Source organism: Peromyscus leucopus, chromosome 1 (assembly GCF_004664715.2).
Source record: "Peromyscus leucopus breed LL Stock chromosome 1, UCI_PerLeu_2.1, whole genome shotgun sequence".
Lineage (NCBI taxonomy): Eukaryota > Metazoa > Chordata > Mammalia > Rodentia > Cricetidae > Peromyscus > Peromyscus leucopus.
The window spans coordinates 62,972,273-62,992,782 of NC_051063.1; the positions used below are offsets into that span (position 1 = coordinate 62,972,273).

General features: G+C 46.4%; 1 protein-coding gene across 2 annotated transcripts in view; it reads right to left on the reverse strand.

Moving 5' to 3' along the window:
• The window catches only part of Ap2a2 (adaptor related protein complex 2 subunit alpha 2), a 73,804-nt gene that overhangs the window by 22,829 nt on the left and 30,465 nt on the right, over positions 1 to 20,510 (reverse strand). For both annotated transcript variants that reach the window (XM_028870433.1, XM_028870428.1), the window contains exons 3-7: positions 15,839 to 15,981; positions 14,341 to 14,534; positions 10,969 to 11,098; positions 8,040 to 8,141; positions 1,578 to 1,686 (exon numbers count right to left, since the gene is read on the reverse strand). In XM_028870433.1, the coding sequence (XP_028726266.1) occupies positions 1,578 to 1,686; positions 8,040 to 8,141; positions 10,969 to 11,098; positions 14,341 to 14,534; positions 15,839 to 15,981 (678 nt within the window). The remainder of the gene's footprint in view (positions 1 to 1,577; positions 1,687 to 8,039; positions 8,142 to 10,968; positions 11,099 to 14,340; positions 14,535 to 15,838; positions 15,982 to 20,510) is intronic.

Sequence of the window (20,510 nt, forward strand, 5' to 3'; positions counted from 1 at the left end):
GACAAGAGTATATTAGTCATAAAATCCAAGAGTTATGGGTGAAACATCTAAGAAGCTTCAGAGACAAGGAGACTTTTTTCTGTTATTACCCACAGAAATAGAGAAAATATACAGCAACATAAAGAGGAAGAAATTTTTTAATTTGGTTCAAAGCAGAAAGAAAAAACAATGTGCAAAAACTAAAGCCAGCCATGGTGGTACACACTTGTTTCAGAGCACTCAGAAGACAGGGGCAGAAGGATTAGGAGGTCAAGACTATACAGTAAGTCCAAGAACAGACTGAGTTATTACTTAAGACCCTGTCTCATTAAGAACAAAACTAGGAAGGCTGGAGAGATGGCTCAGTGGTTTAGAGTACTGTCTAAACCACTAATGCACATAAAAATAAAGAAATAAAAATAAAGTTAAAAAAAAGAAGAACAAAACTAGGGCCAGTGAGACAGTTCAGTGGATAAAGGCATTTCCCATCAATTTGTCAAACAGGTCCCAGACTGTTGTGAGCTGCCATGTGGGTGCTGGAAATTGAACCCAGGTCCTCTGGAAGAGCTATCAGTACTCTAACCTGAGCTCAATCCTTAGAACCCACATGTGGAAAGAGAGAACCAACAACACCCACAAGTTGCCCTCTGACCTCTGCATGCATGTTGTGGCACATGCACCCACAAACATACATACACACACACACACACACACACACACACACACACACACACTGTAAAATATGAAAACTAATAAATGTAAATGTAAAAACTAATAAAACAAAAACCTATAGAGAGCAAATTCGAGTCATAGTGGTGGGAGCCTGTTATCCTAGCACTTGGGAGGCTGAAGCAGGAAGATTACAGTGAATTCCAGTACAGTCTAGGCTGTACAATAAGAACCTATTGCAGCCAGGCAATGTGGTGCACACCTTTAATCCCAGCGCTTGGGAGGCAGAGGTAGGAGGATCTCTGTGAGTTCAAGCCAGTCTGGTCTACAAAGTGAGTTCCAGGAAAGCCAGAGCTGTTACACAGAAACCTTGCCTGGAAAAACCAAAAACCAAAAAACAACCTATTGCAAAAAAGAGAAGGAGGAAGAGGACAGAACATAACCAAGGCTCCCAATGAATTTTATGTGTGGATATATGTGCATGTGGGAGGGGGTCAGCCTCAGGTTCCATCCACATCCACACTTTTGAGGTAGGGTCACTCACTGGGACCTTGCCAGTAGCTTATACTAGATCCTCCTGTCTCTTCCTCCTGCTACTAGGATTACAAGTATGTACTACTAAGCCTGGCTTTTCATGCTGGTTTCAGACTGAACTCAAGTCCTTGTTGTCTATCATGCCAGCACTAATTTGACCTCTCTCTGAAGCACCTAATAAATTTTTAAATCTAATAAACAAGACTTTGATCAACTAAGGAATTAAATTCTCCCTCATAAAGAGTCTGGGGTGAACTGAGTCTGTGGTCATGGAGTAGGGGGCTGCAGGGAGCACCAAGGAGGGGATATGGGGAATACTACTTGCAGGGGAGAGGGGGCTGCTGTAAAAAAAAAAAAAAAAAAAAAACACCTAGAAGGGCTGTAGGGAACATTACCTGGGGGTGGGTAGCACTGCAGCAGCCTCAGAAGTTTGACTGACAGCCAAGGAGCTGGGACAAAGTAGTAAGTATAATCCTGAAGATCCGTCGATGCAGACGTCACGATCTGTAAAAGAGGTGAGTGCATAACAGGCACTGTCCTCAGGAGCCTCTGGGGGGACCCTTAGGAGAGCCACACTGGTTCCCTGGACATGCCTTCTGAGGACAGTAGTGTGCAGTGTTGGCTATTTCAATACCGTTTCCTGTCTCCCCTTGAAAAGAAGCTGGCGTGGCCACATCAGCTCACACTGAAAGGGACGGTGCACCCCTTTCAGAGGACAACTCCAAATGCTGTCACCACGAGGGCTACGGTGCCCTGAGGCACAGATGACCAAGGCTGCTTCCAAGCAATAACCAAGCAGCAACCACCCCTTAGTACTAAACACTGACACCTGAAGAAGGAAGTCAGTCTTTTCTTCGTGGGCTAGAAACTGAACACACACTAAAGAAAGTGCCTCAGGGCCACTCAGAAGGGAGGCAACAACCTAAGAAGCTAACATTCTGACCCACACCCAAAGCCCAAGCCTGAGCCATGCTGTGAGCTTGTTGAGCCAGGCAGTACTTGCTCTACTTAAAATCTCCACCTCCTAATCCAGTATGTCCCCTTGCCTAGCTGTGACAATAGCTGTCTCCACGGACAGCTCCGTGTCCTCTCCACCTCATGTACCTTTTTTGTTGTTGCTGCTGTTTTTTGAGACAGGGTTTCTCTGTGCAACAGCCCTGGCTGTCCTGGAACTCGCTTTGTAGCCCAGGCTGTCCTGGAACTCAGAGGCCCAACCACCTCTGCCTCCTGAGTGCTGGGATTAAAGCCCGACACCACCACACCTGGCTGCCTATTACCTCTCTCTAGGGACTCAGAGTTGCTCCATCCCTAAAAGTGCACCCGTGTGACCTTTAGCCATGTGAGCACATTCTAGAAAGCTCATCCTGATGTAGCTGGAGAGTCAGGAAAGGACTAAACAGGGCAAGAACTTGACAACAAGCAGCCAAACAAGGCAAAAACAAGCCCCAAACAAACCACTTCCAGGAAATGCACAGAGAAGCAAAAATATGATTTGTCTTTCCAACATGTTCTTTCCAGCTACATCATGCTCAAAGAGAAACCTGAAGCTTTAAATGAATTTATTTACAACAGGAAGGCAAGGATAACTCTTGAATGTTTAGGAAGAAATAAGACAAAGACATAAACAGGAACAACATAGGAAAACGCAATAGAGAAGACCAAGAAAATCAAAAGTGAATGCTTTCAGAGGAATTAGTACAGTCAATACAGCACACCTCAGATATAGTCCATGAAGCTGCAATAGAAAGGGGGCTAGAGATGTAGCTCAGTGATAGAAAAACTTCCACAGACTCAGGTTCAATCCCAACACCACCTGGGGGGGGGGGGACACGACCCCGAGACTTGCCACTTCTGCAGATGAGATAAGGACATGGCCAATAAGCAATGAAAAGATGCCCAACTTCATCAATAGGAAAATGCAAATCAAGATCACAGGTCACAACCACAACTGTGAGGAAAAGCATGAACAAAAAATAAAACATGCCAGCATAGTAACATGATGGTGCATACCTATAATCCCGGCACTTGGGGGTGGGGGGAGATCTCCAATTCAAGACCAGCCTAGGCTACAGAGCAAAACCTTGTCTCAAATAAGGGAGGACGGGAGGGTGGTCCAAATGGCTCAGTGGGTAAAAGCACTTGTCTGTCTCACAAGCCTGACAACCTGAGACCAATCCCTGGAACCCATGTAAAGATGGGAGGAGAGAGCTAGAGAGATGGCTCAGTGTTTCTTCTAGAGGCCCCAAGTTCAGATCCCAGACCCACATCAGGCAGCTCATGACTACTTGTAACTCCACCTCTAGAGGATCTCATGTCTCATGTACATACCCACATGCAAACAGACAAAGCTAAACAAAATTAAAATAAAAATAAATCCTTTTTTAAAAAAATGGGAGGGGCTGGAGAGGTGGCTCAGTGGTTAAGAGCACTGGCTGCTCTTCCAGAGGTCCTGAGTTCAATTCCCAGCAACCACATGGCAGCCCACAACAGACTGTAACTTCAATTCCAGAGGATCCAACACCCTCACACAAACACACATGCAGGCAAAACACCAATGCACATAAAATAAAAATTTATTTAAAAAAAAAAAAAATAGGAAGCCGGGTGGCGGAGGAGGCGGCGGCGGCGGCGGCGGCGGCGGCGGCGGCGGCGGCGGCACACACCTTTAATCCCAGCACTCGGGAGGGAGAGCCAGGCGGATCTCTCTCTAGGGAGTTCGAGGCCAGCCTGGGCTACCAAGTGAGTCCCAGGAAAGGCGCAAAGCTACACAGAGAAACCCTGTCTCGAAAAAAACCAAAAAAAAACAAAAAAAAACAAAAAAAAAAAAAAAAATAGGAGAACCAATGCCTAAAGGTTGTCCTCTGACCTCCACATGAGTCATGATGTACACACACATACACACTAAAAGACAAACATTAGGGCTAGAGAGATGGTTCAGTGGTTAAGAGCACCGACTGCTCTTCCAAGGTCCTGAGTTCAATTCCCAGCAACCACATGGTGGCTCACAGCCACTTGTAATGAGATCTGGTGCCTCTTCTGGCCTGCAGGCACACATGCAGACAAAGCACTTTATACATAATAAATCTTAAAAAAAAAAAAAAAGACAAACATTAGTGAGGATGAAGAGAAATTAGACCCTTGTGTACCATTGATGGAGATGTAAAATGGTGTAGGTACTCTGCAAACTATGTCAGTTTCTTTTAAAAATAAAATTAGCACCTGGCAGTGGTGGTGCAAGCCTTTAATCCCAGCACTGGGGAGGCAGAGCCAGGCAGATCTCTGTGAGTTCGAGGCCAGCCTGGTTTACAGAGCAAGATCCAGGAAAGGCACAAAGCTACACAGAGAAACTCTGTCTCAAGAAACAAAAAACAAAAATAAATAAATAATGAAATTAGCATATAATCCAGCAACTCCACTCCCAAAAGAAAAAGCAGCATGTAGGAGACACATTATACGCAGCCAAGCCACATTTACAACAGCACTATCCACAGCAGCCAAAACATGGCAACCCAGCAGCCAGGTAGCCCAAGGCTGAGGAGTTAGCAAAATGCATATGAGACAGAATATTATTCATCCCTCAGAGCTGAAGAGACAGTTTAGTGGTTAAGAGGACATACTGCTATTCCAGAGGACCTTAGTTCAGTTCCCAACACCCATGTTGGGTGGCTCATAACTGCTTGTAACTTCAGCTCCTTAGGGACCCATCTCTCTCTAACCTCTGTGAGCAGTATGCATATACACACACACACACACACACACACACACACACACACACACACACACACACAATCTTAAGTAATTATTCAGGCCTAGGAAGAAAGAAAATACTGAGAAGTCTAGCGACACAGGTGGACCCTAAGGGCATTATGTTAAATGGAAAATATTATGTGATTCTACTTGCGTGAGGTAGCCAGGGTTGTCAAAGCCAGAGACAGTCATGTAGAAAGTGCCAAAGGTTGGCAAGGGGATAAGTGGAGTATCAGTGTCTAACGAGGACAAGTTTACAGAGTGAAAAGACAAATAGAGGACCAGTGAGATGGCTCAGCAGGTAAAGGTGCTTACAGTTAAGCCTAATGACCTGAGTTTGATCCCTGGGACCCACATGGAAGGAGAGAACTGACACCCACAAGCTGACCTCTGACCTCCACATGCATGCCATGACATACATGGCTCACAAGTGTGCACAAATAATAAATACATATTAAAAATGAAGTTGTAGCAATAGACAGAGTTATGGATCTAATTAACACCAAATGAACTATATACATTTTAAAGTCAGAATAATAGATTTTATATGTATTCCACCACACTAAATTTTTTTTTTTTTTTTTTTTTTTTTTGAGACAGAGTCTCACTATGTATCCCTGGCTAGCCTTGAACTCATGGCTCTGTCTCCCAAGTTCTGGGATTAAAGACAGGTGCCACCAAACCTGGCCCCAAAAAATTTTTGTTTAATCAGTTGCATAAGATAACAAACATCATATGCCGGTTAGTGATGGCGCATACTCGGGAAGCAGAGCCAGGCAGATCTCTGTGAGTTCAAGGCCAGCCTGGTCTACAGAGCAAGATCCAGGACAGGCATCAAAACTACACAAAGAAACTCTGTCTCAAAAAAAAAAAAAAAACAAAAAAGATAACTCATATAATAGTTAAAGTACAAATTCTTGACTTGTAATACAGCTCAGCAGTGGAATGTTTACCTAGCATACACAAGGTACTAGATTAAATCCCCTGAATCTCAAAAAAAAAAAAAAAAAAAAAAAAAAAAAAAAAAAGTAAAAAAGTAAAAATTTTAAGCAATCTCTGAGAACAGCATTTTAAAACAGAGCTGTCTAATATGTAAGGCACTTGGGGGTGACTGGGGATGGCATGGCTGTGGCAACAGGGTCCTGGGACAGCTTCCTCAAGACCTGGAACTAAGGCCAGCAAGTGGTGACTGGAAGACCATTCCAACCTTGAAGCGGTACAGCAATAGCATATCCTATCCAATATACTAACGTGGACACCTGGCGATGGGTGGCACACACCTTTAATCCCAGCACTCAGGAGGCAGAGGCAGATGGATCTCTGAGTTCAAGGCCAGCCTGGTCTACAGAGCAAGTTCCAGGACATGGTCTAAAGCTACAGAGAAACTCTGTCTCAAAAAAAAAAGAAAAGAAAAGAAAAGAAGAAAAAGAAAAGCTACAAAGGGTTACAGAGACACCTTGTTTGTAAAGGCACATGACCCCATGGGATTTTGGGGGTAGGGACCAGGTACACAGATGATTTGTGAGACCAAAGACTGGCAAAGCTTCAGAGAGCAGTGTAGGGAGAACAGGAAGTAGAACTCGCAGAGTAGCAGGCTCTCCAATGTGGTCCAGGGTATTGGGTCCCTCACATCTGTACAGGGCCAGCTGTGCCACCTAGGAGGGGCCTCAGAGCAGCTGACTTCTCAAGCAGGATTTAGTGCTCTGACCAGAGGAGGCTCAGCAACTTAAGTCTCTAACCAGAGGACTCTACAAAACAGTGACATGGTAATACACCTAGCCATGGAGGAAAGTTCGTCAGTTCAAGGCCAGTCTGGGCTGCACGGTTAGAGCCTGTCTCAAAGCAACAAGAAAGCCAAATAGCATGTCGCACTAACTTCTGCACACAGATCAAGGAAGGCCATATACACCCACTACCTTTTAAGAACAACAAAGGGTAAATAGTGGCAAGTTGTATGTTCCAATCCAATGCAGCCGACAGTGCAAATCCATGTGAATGCTTCCCAGTCTCCGTGACACCAGGCCCTATCACAACAAAATCCAAGTCCAGGCCGGGCGGTGGTGGCGCACGCCTTTAATCCCAGCACTTGGGAGGCAGAGGCAGGCGGATCTCTGTGAGTTCGAGGCCAGCCTGGGCTACCAAGTGAGTTCCAGGAAAGGCGCAAAGCTACATAGAGAAACCCTGTCTCGAAAAACAAAAAAAAAAAAAAAAAAAAAAAAAATCCAAGTCCAAGAGGCCAGTGTGAGCACCCTCAGGCCAGACCAAATCAGAGGAACCAGCCACACTGCTGCAGGTGTCACAGCAACTAGTGCAGAAGCTACTGAACACCCTACAGCCTGAGCAATGCCATCCTACAGCTTCCAACATTTCACACATAGACCACGAAACATCCTGGGCTGCTCCCAGTCCATCACTAATGACCATCTCCAAGCAGAAAGTAACAAAAGACTTGAGAGAACAGGGATGACTATACTGCAGCCCATCGAATGGCCACTTCTTTGCAGAATCAGAAAAGTAGTAACAGCTACTCCAAACAAAAGTGAGGGGTTCACACCCAAGGCTGCCAGATAGACACATACAATAAACATGCCGCACAGACCCGCTGACAAAATCCAGGACACAAAGCCAGGGCCAGGCCGGCAGTGGTGGTGCACGCCTTTAATCCCAGCACTCGGGAGGCAGAGCCAGGAGGATCTCTGTGAGTTCGAGGCCAGCCTGGGCTACCCAAGTGAGTTCCAGGAAAGGCGCAAAGCTACACAGAGGAAACCCTGTCTCGAAAAACCAAAAAAAAAAAAAAAAACAACAACAAAGCCAGGGCCAGTCCTAGCTACAGTGAAGGTGGGTAGGGAGGACACCAGCTAACAGGCTCTCCTGTTTAGGAGAGGGGACAGGAGAATGCTTGCCACTGGCAGCTGCCCCCCACACTGAATAGGGCAGGGTGCTTCTCAACTAACAGAGAAAGAAACATCAAGAACTGGCAGAGATAATTTTTATCCTGGAATTTACAAACTGGGCCAAAGATGCTGCATTCTAAAGCATAAAGAAATACTTCAGTCAAGCAATGAAGATCAAGATCCCCTGCTATGTGTCTGTCCCCACCATGGACTTACTCTGCTCAGTCGAGAGACGGCTAGGGAGACAGAAGTCTTGAACTCCTCAGGATTCTTCTGGGCCAGTGTGGTAATGAGGCTAGTTGCAGCAGTCACCACACCCTGAAAGACAAAAACTCCAATCAAGAGGCCCACAGGCACCACAGGTAACAGTACATATAAGTACAATCTACGGTACACAGCCACCTGAGCGAGCCCCAAGCCTGCCCTGACTGCCCCGTGAGGTTTGCAAAACTGAGGCAGGGCGAACTGGCTCCTTCTGGGTCCACCTTCTCTCTGGAGACTGGCAATCTAGTCTAGCTTGGCCCAGGTACTTGCAGGTGAAGCAGGGCTGCAACTGGAAAACCTGTGAGCCCTATTCTGTTTGTCACCTGTGTGCCTCTGTCCCCATCTGTTCCAGTTGCTTTTCATTTAAATCACTGTGCCCACTGTAGTGGGAGACAGAACCTTCCAACTCACTTGAATTTTCACAGTTCTGCTGTATCTTAACTTGGATAGGTCCCAGACCCAGGGCTGAAGACTGGTCCCCTGCCGAGTCCCCACACCCTACCGACTCAGACTGGAGGAGCTGAAACCCCAGTGCAGCACGGCAGTTCCCCCACAAGGCCTTAGGTCTACCACTGTCCCAGGAAAACAAATAGCCATTTCTAGTACATTATCTCTTGAAAGATTTTGGTTAAGAAATCTCTAGTCTGGCAGTATGGCACACCTGTAATCATAGCACTTCAGAGAAAGGGGAAGAAATGTTTCTTTAAGGCCAGTCCAAGCTATATAGCAAGACACTGGTTCAAAACCAAAAGTAAATTCCATCAGGTTAGGAGGCAGGTGTGGTGATATTTTGTATATCCTCTAACAAATAAAGCTTGTCTGAAGAGCAGAGGATGGGGCCAGCCACAGAGTTAGCCAGAGGCCAGGCAGTGGTGACACCTTTAATCCTAGCACTTGGGAGGCAGAGGCAGACCAATCTCTGTGAGTTCAAGGCCACCCTGGACTATACGAGATTAATCCAGTCTAAAAGAGAAACAGAGCCAGGTGGTGATGGCTCACACCTTTAATCCTAGTACTTGGGAGTCACAGGCCTTTAATGCCAAAACTAGGAAAGTTGAGACAGGAAGTGATATGGCTGGGCAGAGAAAGGAATATAAGGTGGGAGTTCGTCCCCCTTTCAGCTGAGGACTTAGGGCATTCAGTCTGAAGATTCATGGAGATAGGATCTTCCCCTTTTGGCTGAGGAGTGGCTGTGGCTTGCTCTGATATTTTATTATTTACCCCAGGTATCTGGCTCTGGGTTTTTATAAAGACCATTTAGGATTCATGCAACAGTCAGGTACTTCAGGATTCCTAGCATTTGGAATAGGCCAAATTCATAAGAAATACAGCTACTCAAGCTATGTGCAAACACCTAACTATTGGCCACTGACTCAACTTCTCTTCACATCACGGTTTGTTCTTCTATGATGTCACAGGAAGCTAAAAACAAGAAGCACACTGCCATATACAAACACATGGTCCTCAAGTATCCCCTGGCCTCAGGTGGATATAGGGCAACCCTGGCCTTTTGCTCCCTCTTCAAATCTCTTCCCCAGATGGCCATTCAGTCCTCATAGCTCTAAGTCATCTGTTCCATCTCACCACCCTTAGGGGTCAAGGGCTGACCCCTGCCTCCTTACCAGTATATCCCTCTACTGAGAGGCCTCTGTGTGGTCTTGATCTCACCTGCAGATCCTTGGCCTTGGGATTATACACTGTTCTCAGAAGAGGTCACCAAGCTATACGAAAGCATCTGACGTCTTACCAGAGTAAATGCTGCTCAGTGCTCTTCACAGGTGGCTCACCTGCACCAAGGCATGACACCTGACTCTCACAGCCTCTGAAAAGCTGGTTTAAGTCTGGACCACTATGGCTACAAGAATCTTAATCTTTCTGAGCCTTGGTTTCCTCGGCTGTAAGACTGAGAAATTCCTACCTGGTGGTAGTGGCAAACACCTTTAATCCCAGAACCCAGGAGACAGAGGCAGGCAGGTCTCTGTGAGTTCAAGGCCATTCTAAGAGAGTTCCAGGACAGCCAAGGCTACACAGAGAAATCCTGTCTCGACAAAAAAAAAAAAAAAAAAAAAAAAACTGGGAAATTCCCACTGTTTACAATTTACCAAGTCTACTGATGATGAACTACCATTTAGCTGGCACAGTTGATGGCCTCCAGCAACATCTTCTGACCCCAGATGGTACTCAAACCTGCAGGGTCTAAGCTATCTGCACCAGTGCTCAGGGCCCACTCATAAAGCAGCATTACTGGCTCACCTCCAGGGCCCTTGCCTTCTCTGAACTCCCTTCAAGATCTACTCAACTCCTCTCTCAACAAGCACAAGAAGTCACAACACAAGGACAGCTTGATCGGCTGCCATTACACAGTAAAATGTCCAATGCAAGCCCCATCTACTGTCCTCTGAATGTTCATGTAACAATCTTTAACTTAACAGCAGATCTTCCTGGGGGGAAAAGTAACTAGCCAACACACTTGCCTGACCCCATTAGACTCACTTGCTCAGCAGTCCAAGCAGCAGAGGCCATGGCCCACAGCTGTTTCCCATCCAGCTGAGCAGCCATAGTCACCATTACAAACCTCCAGTCCTCTTCTATAAAGTGGGTAATTTAGTAATACTGGCACGCTGAAGCTTCACCAAGAGGTGGAACACACCCGTCACAGTCCCACACAAGCAGCTTATAAGGACATAGACGCTGAATGGGAATCACCCTGAATAGATGGAATCCCTGGAGAATGCCTTGCTGCAGGGAGAGGCTGGCAGCCTATGTGTCTAGCTGCAGAGGAGACCTTCATCATCCTGAGAGTCTCAAAAGGCCAATTCTACAGTGCTCTTCTGAAAAGGTTACTAGATGGTGAACAGTGGAATGAAACACAGACACTTACCAAGTGCTGGTCATTGAGGAGGTGTACCACTCGGGATGTCCAGTCACCCATAGGAACTAGGTCAGGTGATGTCCTGTATAGACGCAACAAGCAAAGGGCTGCACTCTGCTTCACACTATCCATAGTGTCTCTGGAAAACAGACATCATCAGTCACTCAGGAGAATGGCAGCCTCTCAGGGTACCACAAGTTAAGCCAAGAAGAGCATGGAGCTGCGTAGAGAGGATATCAGGTTTACCAGGAGACTAGTGGGTCAAGAGGGCCTGTACAGCTCAACATGCCAGCCCTGCACAGGCCACTCGGAAGGACAAAGTTCAAGCATGACACCAGCCCACAGACAAAAGCCTGCACTGTTTGCTCTTTGACCTTCAACTCTCATCCCTTCCTGGACACTGAATATACAAGATAGACAACAGAGGCCAGCCATGTCTATGATGCTCCTCTCTGAACCACAGGACAACCCGCCCACCCCCCCCAATTTGTTACAGCAAGAACAGATTGGAGACCTGAAATACCAGAGTGGTTTCTACAAAATGTGTCCTGATCCCCACACTTCACCCTGCTCCCCTATTCTGAGGAAGCAGGCTGAAGTTGTCTTGTCCTGGTGAGGAAGTGGGGTCTCTTTTTCTTTTGCTTTGGATTTTTGCTGTTTGGTGCAGGGTGTCATCGTGTATCCTACACTACCTCAAACTCAAGATTCCCCTGTCTCAATCTCCTGAGTGCTAAGATTACAAGTATACGTCACCATGCCCAAATCTAAGACAATCTTCAGAGAAAGCACAGTGGCCTGGCCCGGCCGCAGCCTCACTTCAGCGTCGGCATGCAGCTGTTGTGCTCTCTCACCTGACACACCTGACCCACAGCTGCTACCTTCCAGACACACTGCATGCGAGGGCCTGAGGCAGCCTCTGGTGTCAGGAAGTGCTGCCCTCTCTCTACTCCCTCCAAGGCCACCCAGGCCAAAACAAAAGTTGTAAGTGGGTGCAGACACCAAGCAGAGGCGACTGTTTTCTGCTCTGTTGAAGACAGGAGCTCTGGGAACTCCCCTTCACCCTACCAGACCCTGCCAAGAAGTATGAAAGAGGCCAGGTGTAGTGACATGTCTCTAGTCTTAGCACTCAGGAGGCAGAGGCAGAAGGATCTCTGAGTTCCAGGCCAAACAGGACTACATACTGAGACCCTCTCTCAAAGACAGTCAAACAACAACCAAGCAGTAGGAAAACAAACAGGCTGGTCTAGCCAGCTGGAGGAGGCAGTTGGTCAGAACATCCCGTAAGAACCAGCTGGATCTTTATGACTGAGGTGGAACTGTGGCTTTCATGAGAAGGAAGAGAAGGGCCTGTGGACTCTAGCTCAGTCAACTTTTTTTAGTTACTGGATTTTTATTCCCAGATGAATAGAAAACCTTTTAAATCTCCCCAGGACTATTCCAATGAAGAAAATGACTACTGTGAATAATTCTGGTTTATGTGTAATGCTGGGAATGGAAACTAGGGTTTCACACGTACTAGATAAATGCTCGCCGCTAAGTTGCAGCCTAGGCTGAAAGTTCTTTTAGATACTCATCCCACGGGGAGAAGAGCAGGCCCATGCCTCATTCTGGCCTCATATCAATCCCATGGGAGCCACTGCAGGTGCCCTCACTGTAGGCTATAACTGCAGGGTCTGTGCAACAAGAACTATGTTTGTTTCTACACGTTCAACCAGGATGCTGAACCGGGAGACCATCTCCCCTTGTTCCCAGAAAGCTCAAAAGAAAGGAGCAAGTACCTGCCAGCTCAGAGGTAAGACACAGAACATCCTCATATACCCACTGAGCCCAGCGCAGCTCCCGCCTGCCAAAGGCATTCTCTCTGATCCTCTACTGTATCCCAGAGCACCAATGCCACCTCCCATCTCACGAAAGGTGCCATGGTAAGCTTTGCCTATGAACTGTCCCTACAGCCCGACATTCTCCAACTGGGAGGCACCACCTGTCTTCTGCTAAAGAACCTTTACTCAGCATTGGGCCTTGTGATCACTCTGCAAGTGCTCTTGCATATTTCAGGAAATAAGTCTGTTCCTCCAATGGTTGGTTTTCAAGGCTTGCCCTGTCTGCGCCTCCTCCACTGGAACAGCCCGGAGGCAGTGCCAGAAGGCAGCAACATAACAGAGGCATCCAAGCCAGAAGCCCTCAGGAGCACAGCAGGAAACACTCGGGTGTCCTGTCCACAGGACTCCATGGTGACTATTAGGGAAAAAGGCCAGGGAGGCCTTGCTAGCAGCTCACACTTGCAGTCTGCCCAACTTCCTTTCTCTCTGGTCTGAACTCTAGCCTTTCCTCTACCCCAAGACCCACTGTGACCTCCTACCTCAAGTGCCCTGGTGTTCTCTATTATTTCTGCTTACAGTCTCTAGTAATAAACCTTCAAGTTCCCAATGCAACTCAGCTCTGTAATGCTTGTCTTCATCAATCTCCTGTGGTCCACACCTACATCTCCACAGAATGGTTCTCTCCAGCCTGGCTCCTCTACTCCTGTGCTTCCCAATACTCAGGGTTGAGGTGCCAAGGCTGGTTTAAAGCTCCTACACCACAGCACAGTGACAGAGGCCTGCACTGTTCTCTACTTTGTGTCTGTGCCATACACAGGACATTTAGTAACATCTTTCCTCTCTGCCTACTAGTAACAGAAGTAGGCCCTCCACTATGAAAATGGTGAATGCTCTGAGTCTTTGTTCAGTGCCTGCCCCATCCATTTCCCCTCAGATAGCTGAGTAAGTAGAGAATGTAGGCTATCCCTGACCTCTGGGACCCCCTACCTATACGCCAGCTTCATAGGCAGCAGAGGGGTGTGGCCACATCTCCCAGGGTCTTGACACCCTTTTCAATTCACTAACAACTATCCTATCCTGTCTCCTGGACCATGATGAATGTAACCACTATGTCTATTGATTGGCTAGACAACAGCATAAAGCATGTGACCAGGCAGAAGCTAGACTTGCCTCTGCCAGCCTTGAGGCCCAAAACAGCCCAGGGCTGCTTCAAACTCTTCCAGAGCTGCCCCTTGGCGCCACTTGAGGGAAGAGATGATTCAAATTCTCAAGATACAAGGGCTTGGCCTTTGCCCCAATACTTCTGGGAAGGGATAAGATTCAGGGCTATGCCAAACACCTTTGTTTCTTTCTCCCTGGAGTCCATGCAAGGCTGGAGTCCTTTCTGGGCTGGCGGGCTAAGAAGGGCTTTCTTCTAGGATCTGCTATCTCAGTGGTCTCAGGAAGAGAATCTGGTGGTGCCTCTGAGCTCTATACTAGGACTTTGTGACATCCCACACTACACATAGTGGAGTGTGCTTAGGAAGAGCATGCTGTCTGTCAACAGCACCCAGATACATACCCTGCTACGAGGATCTTGGGGATCTCTCCAGCGAAGGCCTCTGCCATCTCACGGCTACCCACATTGGCAATGCAGTGCAGGGCCAGGCCCATAAATGTGGGGTTGCGGCTGGCCAGGTCATTCTTGATGGCATTGTTAATCAGGCGGATCAGTTCGCTGTTCGAGTTCACCAATACAGAGATGAAAAGGTAGCCCTGTATTCCCAGAAGGCAGGGACAAAAAGCTTATGACAAGAAGCCTAACACACAATGCGCATATAAGCAAGCCTGGAAAGCCTCAAGTGCCATCCCAATGGGTGCCACAGAGTCTGGTCCCTGAAGACGGCCCACGTTCAGATAATATACCAGTGAACAACACTTTTGCTACCATCCAGCCCTGATGCAACATTCCCACTGAGATGTGTGCATTGTGAGAGTCCTTCCCAAGCCTCACTTCCCTCTCAGTAGCTCACACATCTGTGTCCAGATGCCACCGCATCCTCAGGTCAATGGGAGGGGGCTGTCACTGCAAGAACCAAGCCTGGCACCCTTCGCTAATAAACACACACGTCTGTCCAGAAACCCAGTTTACTGCTCTCCCTCCTCTCAAGTTTATCCCCATTGTTACTCCACTACTTGTTCACACCCACCTGTCACAGGTGAAGATGTGAAGGCTAATTTCCTTAATGAAAATCCTAAGACATTTGGCTTTTTTTTTTTTTAATTTCTGTTAAGTTAAATTTTTAAGCAAGAGAGAAAGCTATTAATTGAAACACAACAGCCTCACTACATACAAAAGAATGTAGAGCTGAAACACCAAGCCTAAGCAAGTCTGAGCAGCCTGCACAACAGGACCTCACACTCTGGTGCAGGGGCAGAGGAGGAAGGGCAGCGCCGTCTATGGCTTTCTTTCTTTTGTAACAGTTTTATTTTTTTTATGATTTACTTACTTATTACATATACAGTGTTCTGTCTGCCTGTATGCCTGTATGGCAGAAAGGGCACCAGATCTCATTACAGATGGTTGTGAACCACCATGTGGTTGCTGGGAATTGAACTCAGGACCTCTGGTAGAACAGCCAGTGCTCTTAACCTCTGAGCCATCCCTCCAGCCCCATATGGCTTTATTTCTTGCCTCTGTGGGCACAGATCCTGTTCAGACAGTCATGTAGAAGGCCCTGCAGTAAAGTCACTGCTGGCACTGTACTCACTACCAAGGTCCTGTGAAAAGGCAATGAGACCTGTAGGCAGCAGACACAGGGGTGTGAGCACAGAGAATCTACCAATCTAAGCCAGAGAGCAGCAGGAAGAAGGCCACCCCACCAAAGTCCATCCTTGGCACCAATGCCCCCTAGAAGCAAAGAACTAAGTTGGAATGGGCATGGATGCTAGGTACCAGCACCGGGCAGTAACACAGGCCAGAAACATAGGTGGTTAGTACCCAATATGGAACAGAGTGAAGGAGGAGAGTCTGCAAACTGCACACAGGGCACACGACCCTGCCCCTCGATCATACTCACAATCTGCTTTTCCGTGTATCTGTTTGAGCTCAGAAGATTCACAGCTTCCATGTGTCCAAAGTCAATGTCATGACCAAGGAGAAAGATGAAGAGCAACTTGCAGACATACTTCTTTTTACTGTAGCCATCAAGAGCCTTGTCACCTACAGAAAAGGTGAAGAAAGGTTTATATCTGGTGGGCAAGGTGAGGAAGGCAGAGACCTGTGTAGCAGAGTAACAGACTGCAGGAAAAGCCTCAATGAGGGCACAGGCCTCCAGTCAGACATGCAGCTACAGACACAGGCAGGGCAGCTATCTCACTTGGTAATCACGGTGAACACCAGAATCCAGAATACCTGGCAGTAGTGCTCTGTACCCAAGAAGACCTGCTAGTGCCTGTCAGTGGGGCCTTGACCTCTTTCAACCTGCCTTGGCCCCAAAAGTCCCAAAGGGATAGATCTGCAAGCCCTGCATAAGCCATCAAACTAATCCTTTAAACAGGCTTATTGCCTTAGGCAGATACACTTACTATAAATTATCTTCCATTTCACAACAATTATGGGGCAAATCACCTAGCCATAAAACCACACAAACACAGTCCAGGAAAACGTGGTATGGCTCAACTCCCTCCTAATCACAGCAAAGCAGGTCCAGCAGGAGACTTACACAAAGCTCCATATGTAACGGAGAGCCATCAGTACTGGGGCTCACTTCATCGGAGGCACAGGAATATTCCTGAGCCAACCTGCAGCAGTAAGGGGGTGCTGGCATATACTATTCTCACTGAGCTGGGCCTTTCCGGTGACACTGAGTCAGTATAAGATACACATAAAGGTATGTGGCTGGTCAAGACCAATCGGCAACACTTTCCTTCTGCTTGTGAAGGGCTGAGCAGTGGCATCTCTGTGGATAGGACTGTGGACCTTCCAGGGATGTCCAGAACAAACACCCTATATGTTGGGTAAAGACCAACTCAAAGTGACTTTGTGGAGCCCCTGGGAAATAATTCTTCCTTTCTAGCAGCAGAATATAACTAAACCTCAAACACTGTGAGGCCCTATCTAGCTGGGTGTACCTCCTACTTATCCTCAGCCTATTGCTATCTTCAGTGCTCTGTGTATGTGGCCTGAGTAATAGCAGAGAGGCAGAGACAGGCAGATCTTTCCAAATTTGAGGCCAGCCTGGTCTACATAGTGAGTTCTAGCCTAGTCAGGGCTATACAGTGAGACCCTGTCTCAAAAAAATAAAGTTATTATTCAAAAGGTTAAAAGTATTATCAGGTTACAGATGTGGCTCATCTGGGTTTTACTCCATTATAAAAAAAAAAAAAGTAAATTAATAAATTCCATTTCGAGGTATGCCTCAAAGACTATAGATCAGGAAGTTAAGCATGGTAGCATATGACTGTTATCTAAGAACTCAAGAGGTGGAAGCAGGAAGATCGGGAAATTCAAGGCCAGCCTCAGAAATATAGTAAGTACAAGGCCAGCCTGAATATAGCAAGACTGGGAACAGTGAAATGTCAGCAGGTAAAAGCATCTAATGCAAGCCTGATGACCTGAGTTTATGAGTTAAAGACACAGAGGATGAGGCTGGAGAGATAGCTCAGGGGTTAAGAGATCATGCTCTGCTCTTCCAGAGGACCAGAGTTCATTCCCACATCAGGCAGCTCACAACTACCTCTAACTCCAGTTCCAAGAGGATCCAACACCTCTAGCCCCTGCAGGCATCCCCACATAAAAACACTCACATACACATAATTAATAATAAAAATTAATTTTTGGGTTTTTTTTTTTTTCAAGACAGGGTTTCTCTGTGTATCCCTGGCTATCCTGTAAACCAAGCTGGCCTCAGACTCAGAAAACCTCCTGCCTCTGTCTCTCAAGTGCTAGGATTAAAAGCATGCGCCACCACCACCCAGCTAAAATTAAAACTTTTTAAAAAGACACTGAGGATGTGCCAATCACATCCTCCTGTTTGGTGGTAATATGACCTGGATGGACAATGAAAGAGCTGCAGGAAAGGAACTCGTCAAAATCTAGCAAGGCAATGAACAGTACGTATTCATAGACTCTTCTGCAAAACCAAAAATAAAAGTTAATGAAATGTTTTACAATCTAGTGTGGTAAATTAACAGAAAACCTCCAGAATCTGGGAAGGCCTATGAAAGTCAAAGTCATCTTGTCTGCTTCTTTACTAGACTAAATATATTGTAGCTCTGATGCCCAATTAAACAGGGCAAGGGTCCAATTCTGTTAAACCTACCATGATCAGGTTGGAGGGATGGCTCAACTGTGGGCGGGTCCTTACAGGGTACTCATGAGACTGGCATTCAGATTCTAGACCCACGTAACAAACTGGGTGTTCTGAAAACACCTGGAAGTCTCCATATGAAGGATACAACACCCTCTTCTGACCTCTGAGCATGCATAAGTACACCAATTGCTACTTTTTTTTTTGAAACAAGGTCTCATGTAACTCAGGCTAGTCTCAAACTCACTATGTAGCAGAGGATAACCTTGAAATTCTGATCTTCCTGCCCTTACTTCTTAGTGCTGGGATTATAGGTTAGCACCACCATGCCTGGTTATATGTGGTGCTAGGAATCATATCTGGAACTTCATGTGAACTAGAAAAGCATTTGAGCAATAGACCCAAATCTCCAGCCTCAAACCTACCATCATCTTAAATAGACTTCCTGTGCTGGCAACCTTTGAACCAGTGGATAAATACCACTGTACCAGCTACATTCTAATCACAGACTTTTACCTGTATCAAAGTCTTAGAATATGCAGCTTATAAGGTCAAAGCCTACATCTATCCATTACTGCTGAGAGACAATCTTCACCCACCAGAATGCTCCATACTCTATACTGGAGAGACTGTAGTTTCTCAGGTCCCGCCCAACCCCGCAGTCCCGCAGCTGCTTATAAAATAATCACTCAGAGGCTTATATTAATTACCAACTGTATAGTCTATGGCAGGCTTCTTGCTAGCTAGCTCTTTCATCTTAAATTAACCCATTCCTATTAATATATATGTTGCCACGTGGCTGTGGCATTACCAGTCTGCTGGCATCTTGTTCCTCCTTTGGCAGCAGGCTGGTATCTGCCCCACTCTCCTTTCTTCTCTTCTCTCCAGATCAAATGTACCACCTAACCTTATTCTGCCTCATCAGTGACCAAACAGCTTTATTTATCAGCCAATCAAAGCAACACATACAGCATACATACAGAAAGACATCCCACAGCAGGAGAGTAAAATGGTAAAAGTTTTTTATTGTTGTTTTTGATTTTTTTGTTTTGTTTTTTGTTTGTTTGTTTGTTTGTTTGTTTGTAAGACATGGTTTCTCTGTGTAGCCCTGGCTGTCCTGGAACTCTCTCCATAGCCCAGGCTGGCCTCAAGCTCACATAGATCTGCCTGCCTCTGCCTCCCAAGTACTGGGATTAAAGGCACTCCCACCACCAGGCTTAAAATGGTAAATCTTAAAAGTACCACGGCCGGGCGGTGGGTGGCGCACGCCTTTAATCCCAGCACTCAGGAGGCAGAGCCAGGCGGATCTCTGTGAGTTCAAGGCCAGCCTGGGCGACCAAGTGAGCTCCAGGAAAGGCGCAAAGCTACGCAGAGAAACCCTGTCTCGAAAAACCAAAAAAAAAAGTACCACAATGTTAATTTAAGAAAATCCCAGCCAGACATGGTGGTGCTCACCTATAATCCCAGCGCTCAGAACCTCTGCAGAGGCAGATGGATCTCTGTGGGTTCTAGGCCATCCTAACTCCTCATCCAGACTCTTCAAATCTCCTCATTCCTTTTTTGTTTACATAGGAAATAGTATTTGTAGTTGTGAACAGTGGGAGGCTACAATAAGAAACACTTATTTCCAGAATGATGTTTTAATAATTTCACAATTCCTATAACTCACTCTCGGGCTTCTACAGCTCTGGACTCCTACTATGAATCCCTGGCTTGCTCATGCACAGAATGGTTTGCAACATCAAATATGCAGGTTTGGTGTTTCTGCCTGTTAGTGAAGGTTTCACATGTATCACTTTTGGAGGGGTGATGAGTGAAACAAAGCCTCATTCTATACCCCAGGCTGGCCTGGAACTCACTATGTAGCCCAGGATGAACTTACAGCAATATTCCTGTGGCATAGCGGCACACCTGTAATTCCAACACTTGGCAAGAGGCGAGAGGATCTAAAGTTCAAGGCCAGCCTTGGCTGCATAGCAAGTTTGAAGCTTTCCTAGACCATGTCTCATTTAAAAAATTTAAATATTGTATGTCTAGCTGAGAACCACTCTATTTAAGTTGATCAACTCAATGTTATAACTATTTTGAGGTGGCCAAGTGTGAACTAAATGGGCTGGAAACATAACTCATTGATAGAAGGAAGACCTGGGTTTGACCCCACAGATCCCCTACAGAAACCAGGTGTGGCAGCAGACACCTATAATCTCAGAACTAGGGTGGAGGAGAGTTAGAAGTTCAAAGTCAACCTTCATGACATCATATTTTCTAGGCCAGTCTGGTCCTTCTAGGCCAGCCTGGTCCTAAGTCTTAATTAATTATGCCCTTTTGCATAATTCAGCATCAATCATTCAGTAAGTTGAGACTGCCATAAAAATAAAGATACAGATTCAACTCTCCAATGTTTACTGCTCACGTTTTATCTGCTTGCTATCAAGGACTT